General features: G+C 37.1%; 2 protein-coding genes across 2 annotated transcripts in view; both read left to right on the plus strand.

Annotated features, from left to right (window-relative positions):
- The first annotated feature begins 1,481 nt into the window (after nucleotides 1-1,481).
- prtfdc1a (phosphoribosyl transferase domain containing 1a) lies at nucleotides 1,482-13,629 on the plus strand. Its single transcript, XM_084398214.1, has 9 exons — nucleotides 1,482-1,551; nucleotides 1,729-1,835; nucleotides 2,494-2,677; nucleotides 4,722-4,787; nucleotides 7,339-7,356; nucleotides 8,387-8,469; nucleotides 11,339-11,385; nucleotides 11,509-11,585; nucleotides 13,107-13,629. The coding sequence occupies exons 1-9, from the start codon at nucleotides 1,504-1,506 to the stop codon at nucleotides 13,152-13,154; spliced, it is 678 nt and encodes a 225-aa protein (XP_084254340.1). The 5' UTR covers nucleotides 1,482-1,503; the 3' UTR covers nucleotides 13,155-13,629.
- A 5,586-nt stretch (nucleotides 13,630-19,215) lies between these two features.
- arhgap21a (Rho GTPase activating protein 21a) overlaps nucleotides 19,216-27,454 on the plus strand; it is a gene marked incomplete at its 5' end in the record, with an annotated part of 109,811 nt that continues 101,572 nt past the window's right edge. Inside the window, 2 exons of the mRNA XM_084398653.1 lie at nucleotides 19,216-19,487; nucleotides 20,569-20,771. Of these exons, the coding sequence (XP_084254779.1) occupies nucleotides 20,700-20,771 (72 nt within the window). The remainder of the gene's footprint in view (nucleotides 19,488-20,568; nucleotides 20,772-27,454) is intronic.

Here is a 27,454-nt window from a genome sequence, read left to right on the forward strand (position 1 = left end):
TTTTAATTAATTTATGAAGCCACTGCCAAATTTATCGTTACATGTTGCATTGTTATATCATTATGCCATCATATTCTGTGCAGGCATTAGCTTACTGCGCTGTAAATAGAAAAGCCTGACAATTTCACTGCTAAATACCTTTAAGTATTGTGGTATTCCGCCATGTTTCTCATTGACCACCCACAACTCGTAAAGATCGGGGCTTAGAGAAATTCCCGAGCTCCCCACTGGTATTTACGACATTGTGGTGGCGTTCAAGAGCGTTCAACGCGTACGATCTATACGAGAAGACTTGAACGCACCATTAAAGGAGAACTCCGGTCAATTCTAACATTGAGCTCATTTTTTTGTACATTTGGAGTGCTGTCAGTACAGAGAACAACGACAAAAATCGGTGTTGCCTACACCGTGTTATCCTCGTTTTAAAATTTGCACCCTGTTGACTTAAATGGGGCAAGTTTTAAACCTGCTTTTAGCCTCTTAACATCCTTGATGTGTCATTACAAGTGCACAGGTCATGTGAGTGATTCCTTCGGAGTGAACGCGGGTGAATCTGACTGCAGTAGATGTGAAAGAAATATATAAAAAATGATGTTTATTCAGCCAGCGCACATACCTGTATTTACATCCTGTTTTCGGTCGAAGTCCACAGTAATCGATTGTCGAGTTCACGCGCATAGGTTTAGTACCTATGATCACGCGCGTGAACTCGACAATCGACTACTGTGGACTTCGACCGAAAACAGGATGTAAATACATGTATGTGCGCTGGCTGAATAAACATAAATTTTATTAATATCTTTCACATCTACTGCAGTCAGATTCACCCGCGTTCACTCCGAAGGAATCACTCACATGACCTGGGCACTTGTAATGACACATCAAGGATGTTAAGAGGCTAAAAGCAGGTTTAAAACTTGCCCCATTTAAGTCAACAGGGTGCAAATTTTAAAAAGAGGATAACACGTTGTAGGCAACACCGATTTTTGTCGTTGTTCTCTGTACTGACAGCACTCCAAATGTACAAAAAAATTAGCTCAATGTTAAAAATGACCGGAGTTCTCCTTTAAGCCAGACTCTAGCTTTCTTGTTGTGAAGCTCAACACTGGTGTTGATTCATTAATGTTGTTTTGTTACAATGTTATGGTAAATTCTTTTCAGTACAAACATTATAACACTTAGACTCGCTTAAGATTATGTGTTCAAATGCAAAGGAGAAATATGTTGGTCTATCGTGAATGAGATTCTGTTGAGCTGAAGTTATGAGCAACATGACTTGAGTTAATGTGACTCATGTGAAAGAACAAACCTCTATTCATAAAAGCCATTAGAAATATTTTAACTAAACTATGTCTATGTCTATCAAAAAGGAAAGTATTGGCATATTTCGATAATGAAAACATGTAAAACGCATCCCACTGTGTTTAGTGATGTAAAGTGGGTGTGTGTAAACTACATCTCGTCCTCTCTCAGGAAGCTTCAGTTTAATGCACTCTCGCTCATATGACCACGAGCATGGCAGATGTCCAGAGAAAAGAACCAGGCGTTGTGGTAAATATGCCTGACATATTGAATTTTATTCATTGCAATTGCAACTGAAATGACAAGGCAGCTTGTTCAATTTGCCTAGTATTTTTTCTTTTCTTCTTTTTTCATTTTTTTCATTTCTACTTACAGTAAACCTTACTATGAACTGTTTTATATCATATTCATTGACTGCTGATATAGATTAAAGACGGGTGGCCAGGTTACAGTTTGGAGCTGTTTAATTATCCTGAGCATTACCAGGGTGATCTGGAGTGTGTGTACATCCCTCATGGAGTCATTATGAACAGGTAAACGCACTCTTCTGGACACATATCATAACGTTTGCAAAAATGTAAAAATTCATGTTAGTTCACTGTGCATTGACAAGTGATAATAAACACAACTTTAGATCAGGGCAGATCATTTGGAGTTCATACTGAGATTTCTGACTTTGCAAACTATAGATCTTGGCAAATCTGAGCACAGTTTGAGACTTTGTGGAGAAATTTTCTGAATCTCTAGAATAGATGTGTGAAATAACTGGGATCTTTTTCTCTGAAGAAAAATCCGAGGAGCAGAAACCTTAAGCAAAATGTTTGAGAAACAAGTAGGATATTATTGAGATATTGTCATTTACAACTACTTCACTATTTTTGTTACTTATTTATGTCCGGCATTTTGAAAACCATTATTGAAAACCAAAAACAATATTGCTAAATGCTGATAAATATCTATGTTTTCCTCTTGATTGGCGTAAATGAGTATGATGTAAAACATGAACTTTCAAATATTCATTTTTATCATTGTTTAGCCTTGTGCTTTCTGCTCCACAATCACATTCCAAAGTAATTTGGGTTGATCTACAACTTTGCACATTAACTTCATGTGACCCTTAAATCTAATTTATGGAATCACATGATCTCCACATACACAGTTCCTAACATTGTGATCTAATGTGATTTGTAGGATTGAGTGTCTGGCCAGAGACATCCTTGAAGACATCGGACATCATGACATGATGGTTCTGTGTGTTCTGAAGGGAGGATACAAGTTCTGTTCTGACCTGGTGGAGTCAGTCAAAGCTCAGAGTCGCAGCGCCAACAGAAGACTGACCACCAGAGTAGAGTTCATCCGCTTTAAGAGCTATCTGGTGAGGAGAAGCAGAAATCGTATGCATAATAGCTAAAACTCTATCATGTTTCTCAGTGCATACTTTTTAACACATCTTACCTGGTTTACCTTACGTTTTTTACTGATAAAAACCAGTTTACACAGCCACATCAACTCATGTTTACACCCAGAAATGACCAAACTTACCAAACTGGAAAAAAATAATACACTGCAAGATAATTTTAAAATAAGTAGCAAATAGGCCATCTTGTTGGCAAAGGCTATTTACATTATCTCCGCCCATCACTGACTGGTTGAATCAGGTCAAAAACAACAACTGGCTAGTCACAGTAGCTAAACGCGGCATGGCGATTAAGGATAGTGACCTATTGACCGATATGAGTACAAATCAGGCGTTTATTTAAAAAAAAACAAAAAAGGAAAAAGAGAAGCGTGTATTTAAAATCTTTTTAAAAAAGGAAATATTAGAAATAAAGAGAAATTTGATGTGGTGTTCTAGCGTTGATTAGACGCCACACATGCAGCTCATATTAATAAGCCCGAAGAATATGTGAATACTATGCATACAGTCGATCACAGAGCCTTTCAAAGTATTATCATATACAACCATCCTTTCCTGGACCTTAAAGTACACCTTTACTGATTAGCAGGTTCAGTAAAGCTATGGGTAGGTCGTAGGTGTAGGTGTAGAGGAGGGCCTTATAGGGACAGAGACAAGTAAGGTCCTAATAAGGCAACATTTATTCATGATTTTAATCAATATAAGCATATAAACCGCTATTAGAGACGGTTTTACAGTGTACTACAATACACTGTCGTGCAAAGTATTTGTTAGTATTTGCCACTATTTGCACTAGCTAAGAATAATAGCATCTAACACTATTTACACTTAGTGCAAATAGCATCTAAATATTTCTTACACTGCTGTTTGCAAATACTAGTGAAAATACTCTGCCAATCAATGCTTTGTAACTGAGGTAAAGTGGCCATCATCAGCTGTAGTCAGCAGAGGGCGCTCTAATGCTGTGCACATGCTATTCAGAAAGATATGCGCATGTGCTCAGAATAGCGTTTCTTCTATGCTACTCTATTATTTCTGCTGTATGCAATACTGTATGTATATTGTGCAGAGTATGACATTGGACGAGTGCAGTTGCCTGAATACCTGGATGATGTACAACAATGTACGATATTACTACGATTGCCAACCACAGAGATGGGAGTGGGACCATCTTAATTCTTAATTTCGCTGTGCGTGTGTGTGTGTGTGTGTGTGCGTGTGTTATTTTGGGGACAAATTTGTACCCAGAAGTGAGCAAAACCTGACAAAATCTCCAGAAAAATTCCTTTAGGGACGTCCTCATTTGTAAATCTGGTGTAAAAATAAAGTAATTCAAGTTTTTTTTTTCATTTTATTAAAAATGGAGAAAGTTTTGTGTGATGGGATGGATAGGGTTAGTGTAAGGGGAGAGAATATACAGTTTGTACAGAATAAAAACCATTACATCTATGGAATGTCCCCATTTAGATAGCTAAGTAAATGTGTGTGTGTGTGAGAGAGAGAGAGAGAGAGAGAGAGAGTGAGTGTGTCAGACATTTTAACGTCAACTTCTTGACTCAGACTGACAAAAATGTCCACACAATGAAATTTTTTTCTACCATGATAGAGAAATCCAAATGTACTACTACAGTAATCAAATGAAATACACAGAGAAAATCCAATCGAAGGGGATACAGTAAAGGTCAAGTTGTTCTGTCATGGTTGGGTGGGTCTTCACAGTCTGTGTTTTCCTGTAACTCACGGGCCTCTAAGGAGCCTCCATCATCATGGTCCCGCTTCCTGTCTGAACACATCCAACCCAGAACGCTCTTCTCAAGCACAGAAGAGCCACTTCACCCCTTCACAAAGGTTCAACTTGACCCTGAGAAGAGGACGCAACCCAATTGTTCTCAGCAGACAAAAGCGGCTTCTGTCGGGACATGTCTATAGAGACTGTAAGATCATATGTGCTGACAGGGCCACAGAAGGGGGCTTTTAACGTCTGTCTCTGTGTCTTTTACAGAATGACCAGTCCACTGAAGATCTGCACATTATTGGACCAGACGACCTCTCCATGCTGAAAGGAAAGGTATTGCGCATGTTTGCTTATTAGTCATAAGAATGCATGAAAATGGGCTTTATTAGCCTATTAGTGACTGAGACACTATTTCTCATACAGTAGGACTATTTAGGTTTAGCGAGTTTAGTGAGAAAGTACATACAGCTTCTAAGGCTGGTGTTCGTATGTCTGAGGTTTTCAAGTCAAGTTAAGTCAAGTCAACTTTATTTATATAGCGCTTTTCACAATACAGATTGTATCAAAGCAGCTTCACAGTATTAAATAAAATAGTACATCAGTGTTAGTTTCTAGTGTAAAACGTCCACGTTTGGTAATGATGATCAATAGTATTGTTGATTGATTAATTAAATTAAGTATCCCCAACTGAGCAAGCCAAAGGCAACAGTGGCAAGGAACCGAAAAACTCCATCAGGTGACCTAATGGAGAAAAAAAAAAAACCATGGGATAACCCAGGCTCAGTCGGAGGCCAGTTGTCCTCTGGCGTTTATGACTATAGAGACCGGATTTAACTGTAAGATTAAAAATATTATATAAATGCCTGGCTGAAGAGATGCGTCTTTAATTTAGTTTTAAACTGGGAGAGCGAGTCTGAGCAACGAACAGTATCAGGAAGACTATTCCAGAGTTTTGGGGCTAAATGTGAAAATGCTCTCCCTCCTTTGGTGGTTCTGGATATCCTAGGTATGACCAAAAGCCTTGAATTTAGTGATCTTAAAGAGCGCGATGGATTATAGGGCGATAGAAGATCCGTTAAATAGACTGGAGCTAAGCCGTTTAGGGCTTTATAAGTCAGTAGCAATACCTTGTAATTAATACGGAACTTTATAGGTAACCAATGCAGTGATGATAAAATCGGTGTTATATGCTCAAATTTTCTTGATCTAGTAAGAACTCTAGCGGCGGCATTCTGGACTAACTGTAGCTTGTTTATTGAGGATGCAGGACAACCGGCTAATAAAGCATTACAGTAATCTAGTCTCGAGGTCATGAACGCATGAACTAACTTTTCTGCATCAGAAACTGATAGCATATTACGTAGCTTAGCAATGTTTCTAAGGTGGAAAAAGGCTGTTTTTGTAACATATGAACGATTTAGACGCTGCTAAAATTTAAGATATGGAGTCAAGATATAAATCCTTTTGTAATCAGTTTTTAATTGTATTTTTAGGTATAATTATTTGACATGAGACTTGACAGGATCTATCCAGTGAACCTAGATCTAGAACGAGAATCTGACTGGGTATACTGTGGCAATCATAATTTGACCAATTAAAAATATGAGAGCAGTTCCATCCTGTGCAGAACGCATATTTCTAGCACAACCATGACACCATAAAACCGGTCGAACTGTTCCAGAACTCAAAAACTTGTTTTTACAAGCATCAAGTGCTTTTCTTGGCCTCATCAGTCCTCAACATTATCCATTATTGAGACATTCTGGTGCACAAAACTGCAAATAGATTCCCACCTCTATCATGCAAAGAGCCAGAGGCTGTATCCTTGATGAATGGTGCAATATCATCCAGCCCTCCAAGCAGGACTGAAGCTGTTCTCAAGGCAAGTGGGTCACTTCTTATGACACATCCACAAGAATAATCGTCAGGTTTGCAGTTCTTTTGTTCACTCCCTTCTATAGTCATGGTACAGCATCCAGAATTGCTTTATTATTACAGATGTGTCCGATATAGAGATTTCAGGCAGCTCTATAGTGAGCAGATGACTGTTATTGATTCAGTAATCTGTCATCTGTCGTTTCTATGGCATGCATTTCAATTAAAAGTTTGGGGTCAGTAAGATTTCTATATCAAATGAATGCTGTTCATCAAATAATCCTGAAACAAAATAGCATGGTGTCTGCAAAGATATTAAGCAGCACAAATCTTTTCAACACTGACAATAAGAAATGTTTCTTGAGCAGCAAATCAGCATATTAGAATGATTTCTGAAGCATCATGTGACACTGAAGACTGGAGTAATGTTTCACAGGAATAAATTACATTTTAAAATATACACAAATAGAAAACATATATTTTAATTTGGAATAATATTTCACAATATTGCAGTGTTTGATCAAATAAATGCAGCCTTTGTGAGAATAAGAGGCTTTTTCAAAAACATAAAACAATCTTAAACTCCAAACTTTTGAACGGTGGTGTATTGCACATGTTCATCTAAGAAATTACATGATCCATGAAGTTCTTATGATGGGAAAAAAGATTACTGAAAATATGAATAAATTACCCCAAATAGGACTAAATTAAACTGTTAATGTGGCATTTCATGGTTGGACCATGGATCATTCTATGATCTTTACTCATGAAAACACAAGTATAATATAATAATATAATAGAATGCCATATAATAAGGTGGCTGTGCTTGCATGGAATCAGATCTACTTAAAATACTCCACCAAACAATCACAGTGTGTGTTTTCTATGATGATAAGATCCAGATTCTCTCTTGATGTCTCTGTTGTTTTTGGATGTTGTTTTAAATCTTTTGGATTTTCTAAATTCTAACACAATTCTCTCTCTTTTTTCCCCCTCACATGCCACACAGAATGTCTTGATTGTGGAGGTAAGATTGTGCTTTTCACAGTGGGTTTAGCAAAGTATGCAGACATATAAATATATTAACAAAATCACACAAACTAACTGAAATTAAATGCAAGAGAGAAGCAAACAAAGTTTGTTATGAACAATTCCCATGGCACATGTGCAGGGTAGTCTGGGATTTGTCTGGAAAACAATAGAGTAGAAAGGTATTTTCCTTTCAGATCAGATTTCACATCAGACGTTTTCCAATGAAATCACCCATGTAGATCACTCCATGTGCTGCAGCATTGAATAACAGTGCTGTTGATCATTATTTCCATAACTTTGAGTAAGTTTTTTTTTATGTTACTAAACTCATTAAAAGTCTTGTGCTACCTAGACAGAATTTCAGGCATCATAGCTGCACTCCAGGGGTGAATATATATACATATATATTTATATTAATATTTATATATATCAGATTTTAACTGTTTGCAACATTGATAATAATAAGAAATGTTTCTTGAGCAGCAAATCAATATATTAGATCATGTGACACTGAAGACTGGGGTAATGATGCTAAAAAAAAATCAGCTTTGCATCACAGGAATAAATGACATTTTAAAATACATTAAAATAGAAAGCAGTTATTTTAAAAAGTACTAATATTGCACAATATTTCTGTTTTACTGTATTTTTCATCCAATAAATGCAGCCTTGGTGAGCATAAGAAACGTCTTTCAAAAACATAAAAACATTTCACCAACACCAAACTTTTGACCGATTTGTGTATTGCCTTGTTAGCTTAGTAACATGCTAAAATCAAACTCTTTTGAAATCAATTGCAAGTTTTTCTTGTGTGCTGTAAATGAAGAATGATATTTTTTGCTTGACAAAATTGCTCTACAGTATATGTAGAGTATTTCAGATCAAAGTCAAACACTTATGAGCAAATCCACATGGAATCTGCACCTGCGAAACTCCACAGGAACTCCAAATGACTGTAGACAGCAAGGCATGTAGCACTATATCTCCATTACAGTGTAATCTTATATGTATTCATTTCCTCACAGGCAATAGTGGACACAGGAAAGACAATGAGAGCCCTTCTACAGCACGTGGAGACTTTCCAGCCCAAAATGGTTAAAGTTGCAGGGTGAGAAGGGGAACTACATTAAAGGGTTAGTTCACCCAAAAATGAAAATTCTGTCAGTAATTACTCACCCTCATGTTGTTCCAACCCCGTAAGACCTTCGTTCATCTTCGGAACACAAATTAAGATATTTTTGATTAAATCTGAGCGCTGGATCACTCCTCCATAGGCTTCTAAGGGACTGAAACTTGCTGGCCCAGAAAAGTTATGAGCCACTGTAGTCACTTGGACTATATTAACGATGTCTTTAATAACTTTTCTGGGCCAGCAAGTTTCAGTCACTTAGAAGCCTATGGAGGAGTGAGCCAGCTCTCAGATTTAATCAAAAATATCTTAATTTGTGCTCCGAAGATGAACAAAGGTCTTACGGGGTTGGAACAACATGAGGGTGAGTAATTACTGACAGAATTTTCATTTTTGGGTGAACTAACCCTTTAAGGCAATAGCTATGTTTGCATCTAAAGTTGTGAATTTAACATATGCACAAAACTGGAATATCGAATAAAACATTTGCGAATAAAGTACCGTTTCCATCCCATGTGTTCAAGAGAACAAAATCATCACTTGCTGGGATGGTGCAAAATATCTGTAGTAAAAATGGAAGTTGCTGCAATTTGAGAAACCACTGTGGTTCTTTTTTGTACATCATAAATGACTTGCTCTTTAGAGCATGCAGACAAAATGCAATAAACAGAAGGTGAGTTTGAATTAATGCGGAGCCAAATGCAATGCATTCTGGTTAAAACGTTTGTCCGATTATGATTGCAATTAGCGCATCTTAGCGCTTCCATCCAGCGTTTTTTTGATGAGATATCCAAGCATTCACATAAAAATAGGCGGATGGAAACCAAGGGCTTTTCCTCTGAGGAGGAAATGGAGGCAGTGTCTCCCAGAGATGGGGGACTCGAGTCACATGACTTGACTCGAGTCAGACTCGAGTCGCAAATTTAAGGACTTGAGACTTGCTTGACTAAATTAAGAAAATGACTCGACTTGACTTTGACTTGAGATCCAATGACTCGAGAATGACTTGATATACATTTTTATATAAATCATCGCAACATCAACTGATGAACAAAATGAAAGCAACGGAACCATTGACGCCAGTCATCAGATTCTGCGCGTTTGCGTGACTGCACAAGCCCAGAAAAAACACATCGCGGTGAGCGCGTTAAATATAAAAACACAAGGCATCGTTATTCATACAAGAAGATTTGCTGTACGCATAATAACTGGCAAGGGATATCGGACGACCATCACAACCTCGAACAGTCAAACTTCATTCACCACGTCTAAAAGTAAGCTATGGCTTGTTTAACCTGTTTGTTAATTTGACTTTCTTTAAAACTAAATCTTTAAATCTAGAGAGAATATTGGTCAAAACAGCATGCCTCTTTATACTCAATTATGTTTTATGTATATTATGTATACTCAATTATGTTTTCAAATGTAGCTTAATGTTGTCAATATTCAAATAATAATTAATGATGGCATATGTTTTGTATAACATTTGCCACATTTCTTTCCAATCATGCTTTAAAGCCAAATATGTCGTTCTTTCCAATGACAAAAAACAACATAAAAAATGTTAATGTTTTGTCATGTTTTATGTTTCTCTTAAAGTAGGGTTAGATGTTATCAGGGGGTCGGGGGCAAAATACCAGCAGAATTAATATATGCACCCAAAATTCAAAATGTGGTGGAAAAATTGCCCTAGTATGAGTTATTTTTATAATTAGCCTAGGCGGATTTAACTTCATATTTAAAATATATATAACTTATATAAAGGGGATGCCAGTTTGAATAATACCATTTGGTGGCATAGGAACCATTATACTTTTTGTGAATTGTTTTAATACCTTTTAATGGTCTTCTGCAATGTTTGAGGCATATTTATTTTTTCATGATTTAATGTTGGCCTAATTTCAGTTACATTTACATTTTAGGCTATGTAGTTTGAAATTTATTTATTTTTTAGATTTTTATTGTAGTAACCACTCAGCTGTATGTGGAAATGCATATTTAAAAAAAAAAAAATGTTGCAAATAAAACCATAGTCCACAACTTCTGTAGTTTTAACTTATTTTAATATATAAATTCAGTGAAATCATCAAACGTTTGTATGACTTGCCAGTGACTTGTGACCCAAGCTACGACTTGACTTGACTTGCTTGACATAAAGCAGTGACTTGACTTAACTTGACTTGCTTTTCTCAAAATTGACTTGGACTTGCTTGAGACTTGAAGGTTGAAGACTTGAGACTTGCTTGTGACTTGCACATGTGTGACTTACTCCCACCTCTGTGTCTCCTTAAAAAAACTGGATTCGAAAATATAACAAAAAATAAAACGACACAAATATTACAATATGTGACTTTAAAAAGTGTAAAAGTCACTCGTTTTTATAAAGTAGCACTGTCCAACAGCGACACCAGCGGGTAAAGTTACAGCGGGAGGCGTGCCTCTCTTGAGCCCTTCGACTTTTAACAGACCCCTTAAAGTGTGCGCTGAGTGTGCCATTGAGAAGGAATGGGGGAAAGTCATGTGAGAGGAGGAAATGCCTCCATTGTGCTATGATTGGAAATTATTAGTTATGATTAGATATGATTAGTTTGTGTAAAAATACAAAATACTATTGTATTTGGTCTCTTTTTTTTTATGTAATGTTTATTTAACCAGGAAAATTAAGTGTAACGGACATAAATTTGCCTCCTCATTTTAAAACACCACTGATGGGAACATAGCTAATGGAAGAGGATGCGTGGCCTGAGATCAAATCAAGCTGAAGAAGAGGGGCAGACCTCGACATTTTCATGGTTTTGATCTAATGGAGGTTAAGGGTGTTAATGTGTTCCTGTGTCTCTTCCCTCAGGCTGCTGGTGAAGAGGGTTCCTCACGGGGCGGCAGAGCTCCCTGACTGTGAGTGCTCAAGGGTGCTCAAACATACTTCTGCCCTGCGGAAATGGGCCTTAATGGATCACAATATGATTATCTGAACACGGCTGTGATTCGTGAGAACTGATTACTTGTGTTTCTCTGCAGATGTTGGATTTGTCATTCCCAATCGTTTTGTGGTGGGCTACGCTCTGGACTACAATGAGTACTTCAGGGACCTCAATGTAAGATCACGTCCATTTTTGTTGAATTCCATGATCTTTTGAAGATGAAACGATGAGAGGCAAAAATGTACGAACATTAGGCATGTTATGGTTGTGCCAATTTTTTTGATGCAGTCAACTCATCTCCAGAGCAACAGCAAAATGCAACAATGAAACTTCTGTCATTAACGAAAGTTCATTTAACTTTTAAACGTTTTTTAACGAAATCTGAGTTTTTTAACAAGTTTTTTAACGAAATCTGAGAGCTTTCTGTCCCTCCATAGACAGCTATGCGACTGACGCTTCAAAATATTCATTATGAGATCATAAAACTAATCCATATGATTTCAGCGGTTTAGTCCAAATTTTCTGAAGAGACTCGATCACTTCATATGATGAACAGATTGAATTTAGGCTTTTATTCACATTTATACATTCATCAATACACACATCAGTTGTGGTGAACGGAAGCTCAAGCATGTTCACTTGATGTGCGAGAACCAATGAGGGTCATTCTCATGTTATGCAGCACGTTTGAGCTTCACCGAGAACCAATGAGGTTCATTCTCATGTTACGCAGTTTGAACTTCAGCAAGAACCAATGAGGTTCATTCTCATGTTACGCAGTTTGAACTTCAGCAAGAACCAATGAGGTTCATTCTCATGTTACGCAGCACGATTGAACTTCCGCAAGAGGTTTGTTCTCGCGCGTCAAGCAGGTTCGGTTGAGCTTCTGGTCATGTTTGCTGATCAATGTTTATAAGTGAACAAAAGCAATTCAATCTGTTCATCATTTAAAGCGATCATAAAATGCAAAAATGTCATTGTTAAAGGGTACAACCTTGATGTTGTTAAAGGGATAGTTCACCCAAAAATTAAAATGCTTTCATTCATTTGAGTAAATAAAAGCCTAAACTAAATCTGTTCATCATATAAAGTGAACAAGCCTCTTCAGAAAATTTTGACTAAACCGCTCAATTCACATGGATTACTTTTATGATCTCTTTATGACCTTTTTGAAGCCTCAAAGTGGTAGTTGTGTTGCTGTCTATGGAGGGATAGAAAGCTCTCAGATTTCATTAAAAATATCATCATTTGTGTTCTGAAGATGAACGAAAGTCTTACTCACCCTCATGTCGTTCCAAACTCGTAATTAATGACAGGATTTTCAGTTGTGGGTGAGCTAACTCTTTAAGCTGCATAAAAAGGCCTCCCCATCTCAAAGCTCATCATAGAGCGTTATATAAGAGATGAATCTCTGAACCTGCAGCATGGATGTCATCACTGAGTGTTGAGCAGGACTTGGTGAACATCCAAATGAAATCTGGCATGCAGCACAGCATTCATCTTTCCTAGAAAACTCTAATCAGCCTCACACATCATGTGTTCAAGCCCCTCCTGAAGCTGTAAATGTGATGGAAAACATCTATCTGTCACATTGCAGACAAGCAGAAGCAAACATTTTGCTGTGTTACTTTTACAGCTCTTTTTTGTGCTTTATTTATCACTTGACTCACGTAAGCGATGTCTTCCCCTTCACAGCACATCTGCGTCATCAGCGAGACGGGGAAACAGAAATATAAAGTGTGACAAAACTCCCTTCAAGAGGAATGGACATTTATATTACCGTAACGGATGAAAAACTCATTCTGACACAAGATTACTGTGTTCTCAAATCAGAGATCTGAAATCTGTCACTGACATGCTGAATTATGTTTGAAATATTATATAATGTGTTTTGCATGAATTGAGTAAAGTCACATCGCAATACTAACGTGATATGGTGTGGAAAACAGACTTACTCTGTTCCATTTTATATGCTGTATCAGTTTAAGAGCCCAGCTGCCCATTTTGTTCTCTTTAGAAGACATATGTTTGTGAGACCATCCATGCCACTGAGGACATTCTACGCTTTTCCTAGGGTTGTAGGGAGGCAGGAGCTTTATCCAATCCCAAAATTGGACAGTGGACTATAGCTAGCTATATAAAATTTATTGCAATTTTATTTTTGCATTCTGAAAATTCAAATATGTTACATATGATATTACTGAAATAAAATGCCTTGAAAATGCCTTGTTGTCTTGCCTCTGTAGAAGAGTCCTGATGTCTACTGTAGAGGACATACAATAAAATATGAAAAGTATATTTCTTGTGTGTGAGACACTACAAAGATATGTGCTGCGTCTGAAATTGCATACTGTAAGAGTTGTTACTACATTTGAATTTGAATTTACTTTGCGACTATTCAAAAAGTACATTCTACTGTATATAGTATGAATATGGGTAGTATGAATGAAATTTGGACGTACTGAACTACATCCGACATGTTACTCTCATGTGACCTACCAGAGTCAGTTGCGTAGATAGATAGATAGATAGATAGATAGATAGATAGATAGATAGATAGATAGATAGATAGATAGATAGATAGATAGATAGATAGATAGATAGATAGATAGATAGATAGATAGATAGATAGATTGATAGATTGATTGATTGACTTTTTTGTTGGGTTCCAGAAGGGAAAATTAACATGTATTTGCACACTATAAAGGGGCACTAAATAAAGAACATCTGAACAGCCCTGATTCAAAATGATTTATTAAAAATTTGTATTGAAACGTTGGATGGTGTTACAGTATTTTCCCTGGGGTTTGACCTCTTTGTCAGCATACAACCAGACAAAACCAACATGAGGGTTCGATTTACTTTACAACCTGCTGAGGTTATCTCACATCTCAGACAAGCAATGAATGCACTGGAAATTTATTGCTAATACAGAACTCAAAGCTGATGTTCACTGAGAATCCCGGAAAAAAAAACGAATTTCTGCTCATCTGTTTTGGGTCTGCTGTCTTACAGGCAATCTGCTTGAAAAGTCTAGCTCTTTAATTCAAGTAAGCTGTAGCAAAAAAGGCTGCTAACACCTCCAAAGGCGTTACACATTACACTAAATCTGAAACTGTTTGCACTATCCACTATCAAAAATGTACCTTTTGTGTGATTTCTGAGTCTGGTTATGATATTGTCCTCCATGGTTGGTTTAAAGTGTCGATTGAGAGCTGTTTGTGCCTCACACCAAGCTTTCCATGACTCAGTCTGGGCGCCAGCCGGGTACAAATGCCAACAGCCGCCATCTGCCATCAGTTACTGCACCTCATGACTGGAGAATGCAGCGCTGCACTGGAGACACAAAACACTTTATTTCATTAAATCAGTCAGTGGGTCATAACAAAGCATGAAGATAGTGCATCATTATTTGTCTTACAAAAGATTGTGAGACTTATTTGTGATTGAAGATCCCATTAAATGGTCTGACGAAAGCAATTTTCTGTTGTTTATTTCCAAATGTAAGTTCACATCAATGAAGGACACTACTAATACAACTAGATTCAGTAGTTTGCACAACAGACTAACAAAAGGATGGTTGGATGGATGGATGGATGGATGGATGGATGGATGGATGGATGGATGGATGGATGGGAGGGAGGGACGGAAGGACGGAGATACAGACAGACAGATAGATTGTTTTCATCCATTTATTGTCTGCCAGGTGAGAATTGTCACATTGTGAAAGTTTGACAATAATAGCTTATGTAAAGTCACAAGCCTTTTGAATTTGCAGACCTGTGTATTCTTCTTTTCTTTCTGTTTTTCTGAAAACAGCATCGATTTACATTTTTGAGACTTAGCCATGCTTGGTGTGGGATTAAACACGATTCCTGATGACATCTGAAAGCTCAAGTCAATAGGAGAACATGGAAAAGCAGGCCTAAGGAAAAGTGCTGTATGGGTACACACATAGAAACAGTACACTGGGATTGGATTGTAGTTTTTTAAAAAGGGTTTAACATGCATGTTAGTGCAGACAAAAAAAAAAAAAAAAAGATTTGACTAAGTCAAATCTTAAGCACACAATGTACAATGTATCATGTTGCTGTTCTATACAATACAACCTTACATGTCTCAGTATAGGTGTTTTGGGCTAAATGCCCTTCATGTAAGAGAAGAACGAACAGAGCTCTCTTAGTTCCAGATAGAGTATCTGATGTATAGCAACAGATTACAGAGGAGGAAAAACCACCTCTTGTCTCCCTGAATAAAGAGGCATTTTGGGTCTATGTGACAGAACTGACAAAGTAACTCTTTGTTGGCTTGGCTGTGACTCGCTCGCTCTTATCAAACATCAGCATTTAGGAACGGTTAACTTACCTAGCCGATAAACGCTCCACACCTCTGTGGGAACCTGGCTGCCTCTCTCCCATCAGCCTAAAACAAGATCCGCTGAATGACAGACACAGAGACGGGTGAGTTTCTCATGCTGGATCTCTGAGGTACAACATCACCAGAGGAACATGGTAAAAGACACAGTAATGAAACACTTCACCTTCATGTGATGTGTGGCATGGGACAGAGGGTATGTTTCATTTCTCAATAGGTGCTAATGGTTTGTGACGGTTGACCCAAATGACTCAAAGGACAATATATATATAACGCTAAATATATAGTTCTAAAAATGGTTCTATATATAAAATAATAGCAGGGTCCACACCACAGCTATAACAATAACGATTTTTTTCCAGCTGATGAACGATGAAAACATTGATAGCCAATCAGAATCCATCCTGTTTTAAATAGCTTGAGCATATAAAGCAGCAGACGACAAAACTGCAGCGCACACTTTGGGGCCATTCACACGACACCGTTTTCAACTAAAAATGGCAAACTTTATGCGTTTTAGCCATTCGTTTACACGATAACGGCGTTTTGGGGTCCTGGAAATGCAAACATTTGAAAACATGTTTCAAAGTGCACGTTTTTTAAAAATGTCTCAGTGTAAACTACAAAAAACAATAATTTGTGAAAACGGTGACGTCATGCACATGCGAATTGCGTGTTCAGTCTATAGGTGCATAGTGTTTCTTTACAAAGTAACATCGCCATCTACTGGCCTGGCATGAATAATACAGCGATTTAAGTCGTTTTCATAGAGCCTTGTTGTCATCTGTATGAAAAAACGCAAAGAAAAAACGTTTCCGTTTTTAGTGCATCATTGTCGAGTAAACGTACCCTTAGAATAATCAGAATGATATCATACGCTGGTGTAGATGCTGATATAGTTATCATTATAGTTATTTGTATAGTTATCGTTATTGGTGTTGCAATGCTTTTGCAAATAAATTGAATTGAATTAAAAATATATATATTTTAATACACGTATAGAGTAGATGCTCCATCCTCTCATTTGAAAGAATTTTTTTGTATTTCACTTTTAAATGTACATGAATGTCTCTGTTAAACTCAAAATTATCTTGTTTTGAACATGAATTATGAATTGTTGAGGTATTTTTATCATGCAAATGAACATGCAATGTCAGGGGACGTTTACATGACACCTTTTTCAAATAAAAACAGAAAACTTTTAATGCGTTTTGGCCGTTCATTAACACGACAAGGGTGTTTTTGGGGCCTTCGAAGTGCACTTTTTGTGTCCGTGTAAAACGTTTCTGTGTAAACTACAAAAAAGTGAATTTGTGTCTATAGGCGTTTTTTTTTTTTTTTTTTAAGTGGCATCACCAACTATGCGGCCTGGCAGCCTAATACAGAGTTTTTAGTCATTTTCGTGGATCCGTGTGAACAAGGATCATTTTGGCAACACTGTCATCTGTATACGAAACTTTTCAAAAATGCAAGGGAAAAACTTTTCCATTTTTAGTACATCGTTGTCGTGTCAGTGTTCCCTTAATCAACACATTTTACTCAATAAACCTGTGGAAACATCTGGCTTTAAAAAATAAGAGTCAGTTCTGTTATTAGTGAGCCATATAATGTAACTAATCGGATTATTACCGGTCAAGTTTCAAAGTGTGGAAAGAAACAGATGAAAACTTTAATTATTCACCCGATCAATATTAGTAGTAAAAGTAATGTTGCTGTTTTTGTTTCATCAACTAGGATATCTAACCAAATGCTAGTAAACCTTACATTGTTTTGGTCAATGGTGCAGCAGGCCTCCAAACAATAGGAGAAAAGCTGCTCTTTGAGATTCAGCAGCCTTTTATTTCAGAATGGGTCACAAGAGTTGTCCTATTGTTCCTGATGCATTGTGGTGGAAAGAAGCAAAACAAAACACTGCCCTCCATTGCCTTTGTCCTAAAGCTCCACACTGCATCCATGCTCTGTGTCACGATAATGGAGTTTGAGAAAGGAAATGTTCTTTAAACCAAGAAAGATGCTGTTGGAGTGTTAGAAATGTTGTTAGGCTATAGTATTGCAAGCTGCCTGTTTTTTTTTTTTTTGCAGATAGGCTGCATGACCAGCTGGTTATCCCAAATGTGTACAATTTATTTAGGAAGGGAGTGAGTACAATAAGAAAGTTTAAACAGCATGCATAGCTTAGCATATCACTAAAAATGCCCTATAACTCAATCCCAGGTAAATATAACTATTATAATGTAAGGTTTTCTATGCATAGAAAACATTCTAGCCAGTGAAACGGCCTTCATTGCATTGAAGAACTGGATTTGTTTAATCATGATTACATAAAATGCTGAGAACTAGTATTTGGACTTAACTCTTGGAAGAGGATCTGATCATTTTAATTAAGCCCAACAGAAAAAAGAAAAAAAAGAAAGAAAAAAGATAACATGACTTTCTGGAAATGTCAACTGATTCCAAAAATAATTTTCAAGAGAACAACATGTTTACAGCATGATCTTGATAATATCTCTAAAATATTTACTGCCGGCAGTAGGACATAACAAAATTGCAAATCAGGCTTTAAACAGGTTTCTGAGCCAGAAGTGAATTAAACAAGCACTCAAAATCCGCATTAATAGTGACTGTAAGCAATTGAGCAGAGAAAAATACATACGCATGTGCCTCTTATGTAAGAATAAATCCGGTTGGTTGAAGTCGACAAGCATATTTGAATATCGCATGCTATTGGGCAACAGGCCGGCGAGCAGTCAGAGGGGGCGGGGGGTCGGAGTAACCGAACGCCAGTCAATGTAGCAAATGTATTTGGCTTTGGGAAGTCCGAGTCTTTTAGCGAATCGGTTCGTTCAAACGATTCGTCTCAATGGACATACTCAAAGGAACAGATTCGCCATCTCATTTGAATCAAAACTCAGAAGTATAGCTAGAAGAGGTCTCCGCGAGATATTTTACGGTTTCTCTTTGAACTAAAAAAGATATTTAAGTTATGCATAATAGACATAGCCTAGGCTACTATTGAGTGTCACTATATTGATTGGGCTATAAAGGTTGTGTGTTGTTCATGTCACCCCCTGGCAAACTTAGTATGGAATCATAAGTATTTATTTACATTACATTAATTGTTAGGCTACTGTTGTAAAATCAGCAAATCTTCAAACAGTGTAAGAACCTTTCTCTGTTCTTTTTGGTTTATTTAAGATGTTGTGGCTAAGTTACCGTTTATGTTGTGGTGGGCTACTGGTATTTTGGCGCATACTGTAGTTACCATGGTAAACTGTTGTAAGTGCCATGCCATGTGTCTTCAACTTTCAAGATTTTACAGTGGAGAGATTTATCGGTTCAAACGGATCAATAAAAAGAACCGATTCAAAAAACGACTCGTTCGCGAATCGGACATCACTAGTAACTGTCGCGCCGCCAACTGGAAGAAACCGAGATCAAACTGTTCGCGTTCAAATCGTTGATACATACGTGCGCTGCGTTTTAAACGCTAGTCATTCTTCGCGTCCGTATCAGCTAGATTCGGTGATTTCTGTGTGTTTTTCTTTCATTATGAAGCTGCTTATTCGGCTGTGGAGTGCTGTAAATAATATTTTGTCGATAGATTGAAAATCGTTTTCAACGCATCGGATATTTGGATATTATTCGCGTGTTTGGCAGAGAAACGATGCATTATGATTCATGGTCATCTAATAACTGGAACAGGTAGGTGTCTTACTGATCCCCTCAATCTTACTATTGTTGGTGACTGTTGTCATGTAAGAAATTTGGAAACACAAAAGAAAGTGAAGATGATGATTGGATGAGCGGAGGACATTCAGATCGAGATGATGGTTTTATGATTGTTTACAATCCACATTAATCTACGGAATGATAGTTCACACGCCTGTTATCAAACACCCTGCATGTTTTCAAACAGCAGATTTTCATATCATGACAGCACATGGTGTTAAATCGGGAGTAACCACCAGTACCCACTCTACTAATTTAGTCTCAAATAGCTACCACAGATCTCTCCATAGAAACACATGGTGTGCAGAGGACTGGTCTCGAAATGAGATGGTAACGTTAGGGCAGTATGTCAGATGACAACCTTTCGCTGGTAAACTGTACCCTGTATTTTCTTGATTTATCACAACTTTTACCTTTTGTCAGATCAACTTAGATGATTAATGTGGTCAGATAACAATATTTTTTTTTGAGTTTCTATTTATTAAACCAATCTCCTTCATTGTATTAACTCGATTTTTCTTACGGCAACCAGGTAACTTACTTTTTTAAGTTAAACCAACAATGTTTTTTTACAGTGTAGTGTTCAAAGCAGGTCAAATCATAATTCTGCTTTATCATCTCAATAATATATTCTGGCAATGTCAGATTTTCTCGTATGTTAACTAACCAAAGAAGTTTTGTTTTCTACCCTGCACTGTTTTACCCTGCTCTGTAGTTTACCTTACTCTACTGTATATTTTCATACTCAGTTCTACTATTGTGCTTTATACTCTATATTTCATTCTATTTGATCTATTGGTAAACATCATTGGAAAAAGTGCTAGCTAAGAGAATGAGAAAAACTTCAACTCTGTCTGTTGTGCTCTACTCTACAATATTCATACAGTATATATGTGGGCTCTATTCAACTCTATTCTACAGTTCCATAATGGCAATTTTAGGAGGGCCTGTTGGTGGCTGTTGACTGGGATATTCTATTTGACAGGGGACAATCATCATCACACTGTATTTGTCCTACATTGTGTCCTCTCAAGTAACCTTTCTTTGGCCGCAGGACTTCACATTGGGCGGGCATGAAGAGATCGGACGGTGTGGATTAGATCATTGGGATTATAGCACTTTGATTTCTCTCATCTCAATGTTGGGCTCCAGAGGACCTCTGCCTTTGTGCTCTGAAATGAAATAATGGCGACGTGTTGGGCTGCGTCAACGCACCACGATGACAAGAAAAATCCAGCAGCGTCGTCAGTTTGCGAGGTAAATAATTTCATTGTTTTAAGAGAGTGAAAGCACAATAAAAATGACCTTCTGCAGCTCAAGATGGGACAAGTGCTTTAGTCAGACACACTTGCAGTGCTGGCGGGACGTCCGTAAACTGAACTGGATGATTTCGACTTTTATTTAATTTGCTTATTTTATTGGCTTGCCATGTTAATATATCGTTTTGATGGTGATCTGTTCAAACCTTTGTTTTGTCATGCAGTTCAATTTATAAAGAAATTCATGAAGAAAATGAATATGACAACCACGTACAGGCCAGTAATATTGATAAACATTATATTTACTTTGTGATTTTTTTTTTAGAAGCATTTTTTTAAACATCTGATATCATTACAAATTTGATACCAAACAACAATAAAATATTTTTATAGATTGTGGTCTCATAACAGTATTATGTTCCTGGAAACAGCCGCTGACTGTTTATATTGAGACTGCAATCATTAAATGAAGTAGCCTAATTGTTTTATTTGGCAAGCAAGGCCCTTACTTATCTAATCTCAGTAATGTTGTATGGCTGCACATGCATAATGTCACTCTTCAGAATACTAGAGCAATGTAGGATTGTGCCTGTCCTCTGACATGCAGTCAGGCTCTCAGTGATGATGTAACACCGCATGTCAGAGGAATATAACACAGTTTGCTTGGATTAACCAAGTAATGGCAAAACCAGTGTGTGTGTGTAATCTCCTTACAGAGAAGGCTCAGGGTCTACGGGTACAGAAGGTCGGTGGGCACAGTAGTTTTCAAACATGTCGACAGATCACTCAGTATGTGTCAAGAGGGATTCAGTATTTATAATCTGTGTGTGTTTGTTTCTTAAATGCTGCCAGTTGTCGAAAGAAATTGTTTATTTGGAAGGAACAGATCATTACTTTGAAGGATCAGCGCATTTCTTCAAAACTGCAGTACATTTTTTTTGAAGTAACGGTGCATTACTTTGAAGAAATGCTGCAGTGTTTTGAAGGAACGTGCATTTCTTTAAAATAACAGTGCTTTTTTTTGCATGTTTGCATTCAGCTTTTTGATGAAAACATTATTAATTTTGTCTGAACTTTAAAGTGTTTACCATAGGCTTATTTTTGAATAATATCATCTGAAACTCTTAAAGGGATAGTTCACCCAAAAAAGACAATTCTGTCATTAATTACTCAGCCTCAGTCATGTCGTTCCAAACACGTAAGACTTTCATTCATCTTCGTAACACAAATGAAGATCTTTTTGCTGAAATCTGAGAGCTTTCCATCCTTATAAAAACAGCTACACAACTACCACTTTGACACTTCAAAAAGTTAATAAAGAGATCGTAAAAGTAATCCATATGATTTGAGCGATTTATATGATTTACTTGCTCACTTTATATGATGAACAGATTGAAATAAGGCTTTTATTGTCTCAAATTAATGAAATAATTTTCCCTTTTTCCCTATCCCTTTAACAACATCAAGGGTCCGTTAACGCAGAACACGTTTTTTCATTCCATTTTGCTGGATTTCTGTTGTTTTTGAATGTAAACATGCGCTAGACGGTCATGTTTGACCATTGCACTTGCTTCTGGGCATTCTAAAAATGTGGCGCTGAAGTTAAAGGGGTCATATGATGCTTTTTAAAGTACTCATTTCCTTTTCCTTTGGTGTGTAATGTATCTGTTTGTGTGTGTATAAGATCTGCAAAGTTACGAAGCTCATAGTGTCCCACAAATCGATTTATTTGATCAGAGACCAACTGCTCTAGACCTGCCTAAAACGCCTTGATCGAAGTCCAGATATTACTTCCTCAAACGTCCACGTCACAATGTGAAATACTAGCACAATGCCCGCCCAAAGACATACGCATACTTGAATTCTAGTGTTGTCGAAAGTACAACCTTTTGTTTGGCCATCCAAAAACAGATGAAACGTAGAATCAGTGGTTAAGATTTATTTATAATGCTGTTATAATTAGCTTGATCATCCGCATTTCCAGAATCTGACATTGGCTCGATCTAATATGGTAATAGCAATGACAAATTGCTTTAGAAGCCTTGGAAGCTGAAGCTTGCGATCATGGTAAGGGGCATTACATTTGCGACACTAGCTTGAGGTGTTTGGCCTATCACAACACACTGGGTGAGCTGGCCAATCAGAGCGCTCAAAAAGAGGGGCTTTGTTGAAATCAGCGCGTTTCAGACGGACTGGGAATAGAGGTACTGTAATACAGTATGCGAAAAAGAATGTGTTTTTGAGCATTATAGCATGTTCACCTATTCCCTTACACCCAATAAACAAAGTATTGAACTTTTAAAATAGCATCAAACGACCCTTTTAAAAGTAGTTACTATACCTTGACTTGCGTCTTGTGTTTTTAAATGCAAAAAAACATACGTGTGTACTTTGTTCACGAGCACTTCCTTCTTAATCACTAATTACGATGGTGTGGCACAGTTTTTGGGAAGTGGTTGTCTCAGTCCAGTGCTCAGTTCTCACTGCTACCTAGTTATAAAGTTAAACAGTAACTGAAGTTCTCAGCAGGTGTGTGAAATGTCCCCAGCAGATTCATAAAAAAGTGCCTTGAGCTAACAGCATCTGGGCTGCAGTAAGCATCATTACACAACCACCAGTACAATACAGTTGGGGATTACATTTTAAACAGTGTGATTTACTTCAATACAAATAATATTTGTTATATTTCTGTGATATACAGACCAGACAGTAGCTCTGTTTCAAAACCTACTTGATCTAACTTGCCTTTTAAAGCTACGTTCTATCTATGGTTGAGGAGATTCCCTCCTTCTATGTAAAGCGTTTTGAGTGCAGAGAAAAGCGCTATATAAAACTGAACGAATTATCTATGGCAGCATCCTAAACATTCTGGAAACTCACAAGTGACTGATTTTAACACCTCTACATAGCAGCGACTCCTCTCAACACGCAGATATTATGAATCACATGGGACTCTTGACGTTTGACATTAGCATGATACTAAGCTAACATCGCCATTCTCTAAAATAATAAATAAATAAACTTGTGTACATAAAACTGAAATAAGTACATTGAGTACATACGAACATAAGTACATGCAAGGTTTTTGTTTGCATAATCAACATTTCTTGACTTATTGACTCTTGCAATTATTTACTGCACTCATTGCAGTGCATTCTGGGATTGCCTCATTGTAAAAGATCCATGCGGTGCACTTAGAATTAAGTCTCATACTTTTTCAGTTTCATGTCGGCAACACAACTTTGCTGCTTTAACATTCGGTCTAGGTAGGCAGCCACCCAGCTAATGTTGTGGAAAGGTTTTTGTTCAAGTTATGAACAAACATTCTTCCAGTAACGTTAATGAAACATTCGTACACAGTTATCTGGAATTTAGTAATCTTCTCAAAAAGTTGGCACAAAAACATTATACATCGTTCATGGAACATGTTTACCTGAAACGATTATAAAGATTTACAATTTAATTGTTTCAGAACGTTCAGAGAACATTCAAAAGTAATGTTCCCATTATGTTTGTAAAATTATAAAATGGAATTAAAATAAAACGACGTTTTGAACGTTCAGAGAACATTCAGATGTAACTTTTTTATAACTTAATGGAAACGTTAGCAAAACATAATTAGAACATATTTTGTTATCTTGGCTATTGTTTTTGTTACCATTTTTCCTTTGCAGAGCAAAGCAAATTAAATGCAGTAGCATTATATCTGTCTAGTCATATATAGTGCCACTGGCAAAACTAAACATTACAGTGTGTAATTGCTTTGTTTATATGCATGAAAGAGAGATGTGATTCATTATCCACACATTCGGTGTCCCTCATGGGTAATTGTTGGGTCCAGTTTTGTTCACGTCTGTGATGAAGCTTGTTTAATTCATTAACATGCTGAAATCCTCCATTTGCTGTTTATCATGAGTTAAACCAGTGTTCTATCTCAATAGCATCACCCCCAAGACACACATTTAAGAGTAATTGCGATTAGGGTACATATATAGTATACATCAGTGCCTTTTGTAGAGCATGGACAGGTGCTTGACTCAATACCTGCTCCAGTCTCTCCTGACACCTAATAGACACCCCCCCATCCCGGTGGTCTCAGGTGGGCCCGTTATTCTGTCCCGTCTAGTTCTCCATGTCTAATGAGGGCGTCTCTCCCTGTCTGCCTCTCTCTCTTTGTGTCTCCCTCCCTCGGTCGCCCTGCCCCCTGTGAAGACGCCAGTGCCATAGAGGGTAATTAAAGCCCAGCTGCTCCTCGCCTTTACACCTCCGCTCTCTATCTCTCATACACACACATACTCTGGTGGTCCCCTGATGAGGTCACCTTGTGGAGGTTCTGAATTATCTGTGTCTCTTGTAAAGCATGTTGCAAAGTAAATCTGATCGTTAAGTCAGCAAATGTACTTACACATAACCATTTAAAAGTTTTGGATCAGGAAGATGTTTTTATTAATGCTTAACAAAGCTGTAATTATTTTATAAAAAAAAAAAAAAAAATGCAGTAAAACTGTTTTCTATTTTTCTATTATTTTTTTTTAAATACAATTTATTCCTGTGATGACAAAGCTGATTTTTCAATATTACTAAGCATTCTAATATGCTGAACATTTCTTATTATTATCAATGTTGAAAACAATTTTTTTTTTTTTTTTCAAAGGAGAGCAGCTTATTTGAAATATAAATCTTTTTTAACATTATAAATGTTTTTTTTTTTTGTTTTTTTTACTGTCTCTTTTTAATCAATGTAATGCATCTTTGCTGAATAAAACATACTGATCCCAAAGTTTTGAATGGTAGTGTATGAGAAGCCAAATAAATCAATCATTATTTGGTCATGTTGTGATTATCTGCACCAACCGATAACATTACCGATGAATCTCAATCAGCTTAATTCAATTGTAGCTTCATTGTGTCTGTCCAACCTACATTTTCTGTATCCTGTTTCATTCAGAAATACATCAGATTATAGACTTGACTTTAACAAAACCCTGATTATTTGTGAATTGTTTGCTCAAATCATTAAGCAATTGAGCCCTTTTGTAGATGTTGTGGAAACGCCCTTTACAAACTCATCTTTTAGATCTGACTGTTGTCTCATTGAATCCAATGGACCAAACCATAATCCAGTGTTGACGGGGATGTTTCTCTGTTCTGTTCTGTCTCATATCAGAGCTTTCAGTTGGCTTCAGCCCTCCACCCGCACATTCTGTTTCCATATGCATTGATTTCTGTTGTCTGTTCAGAAAAAGAGAGAGAGAGTGTTGAATGCTGGCTGTCAGTGTGTGTGTGTGTGTGTGGATTCACCCCTGTTTTCAGTCTATACAGTCTCTCCCTTTCATGTGAATGTGTTTCTGTGTGCTTGCCTTTGGCTTGCCCTCTATTCTAACATATTTGGGAAACGCTCTGTTCGTTGTTCTGCACAAAATTGTGTGACATTTAGGGGCGGATTCACTAAAAATAGACTGTGTAATTTGGATTTTGTGTTGTTTTAGCACCTGGTTTTAAGGAATTATGCAAATCAAGTAATGCCGTAAATGCCCACAAAATCACTGCTGAGCGCAATATGCACAGGACAGTTCCCTATTTTTTTTCTGCCATTGTGGTTTGTATGCTGGCATTTCTACCAGAATTTATTGGTCGCCTAGCTTCACGTCTTCAGCCTAGACCAGCCTGAAAACGTCTTGCTGGTCTGGTCTTTTTCATTCAGCAGGGCTTTAGTGAAAGCACACTAATATCTGAAATAGTAAGATCTAAATTGTATACATGCTTTGATCTCTAATCCAATAGATTTCCTTAAACCCAGTGTTCCAGTTCTTGACCTGAATCCACGTTAGAGATGGATTTTCTGTCAATAAAACCTCTCAGAGCTCTAGTCTTCCTTTGGGAAACATCAGGAATGTCTTATTTAAGGGCTGCTCCTGATGAGACATGGCAGCCACTTATCCGATTCCCAGTTATCATCATTCAGTCAAGCCTTTGGACTGCTTATTATGAGTTAGTATAGGTGCTGCTAAGATTCTTTTGTCCATCATCGGAAAAGGAAAATTATTGTTCATTTTATCTGGAATCCCCGCCACTGTAGGTTCAATTCACAGTGGATTTACATTAGGCATACTAGTCAGAAAGGAGACCAATAATCTATAGTAAATGACTCAAGTCTGATGCCTCTCTCTCTCTTATTACCACTTATTGGATGGGTAGATTGAGTATGTTTCTCAGTGGGAATTGTGTCTAGGGAGGCAGTATTGGTGTATATTACACCAAAGTTGTTGCCACCTGGTCTGATGTGCAGTTAGTGAAACACATGGATGCTGCTCATGTTTGGATGTCACACACACTGTGACTGTGACAGTAGTCTTGTTCTCTCTTAACTAGCTCAGCATGGTAATCATATTCTCTACCAAAATAGACCAAACTGTTTAGCACAGTTATTGTTAATATATCTCTAAATAAAATTAAATAAAAATGACTGTAAACTGTTTGACCTGGATCTCATTTTAATTTTTAGATCTTATTCATTTATGTTTTTTTTATTGTTTTACAAGAGGAACAAAACCTTTAGTAATTATGGTATACAAATATTTTTGTTTTAAATATAAATACATTTTAAATAAATTCTAATTTAATATTACTGAATCAACGTGTCTACATTAGGATACACCAACTAAAGTAATTTTTAATCAT

This window comes from Rutilus rutilus (genome assembly GCF_951802725.1).
Source record: "Rutilus rutilus genome assembly, chromosome: 24".
In the NCBI taxonomy this organism is placed as follows: Eukaryota; Metazoa; Chordata; class Actinopteri; order Cypriniformes; family Leuciscidae; genus Rutilus; species Rutilus rutilus.

Bases quoted from the DNA above. Each gene is read 5' to 3' on its own strand.
- prtfdc1a (XM_084398214.1), top strand. From the start codon at position 1,504: ATGACCACGAGCATGGCAGATGTCCAGAGAAAAGAACCAGGCGTTGTG. The intron at 1,836-2,493 runs GTAAACGCACTC...TGTGATTTGTAG, and splicing joins CATGGAGTCATTATGAACAG to GATTGAGTGTCTGGCCAGAG. The intron at 11,386-11,508 runs GTGAGTGCTCAA...GTTTCTCTGCAG, and splicing joins GGCGGCAGAGCTCCCTGACT to ATGTTGGATTTGTCATTCCC.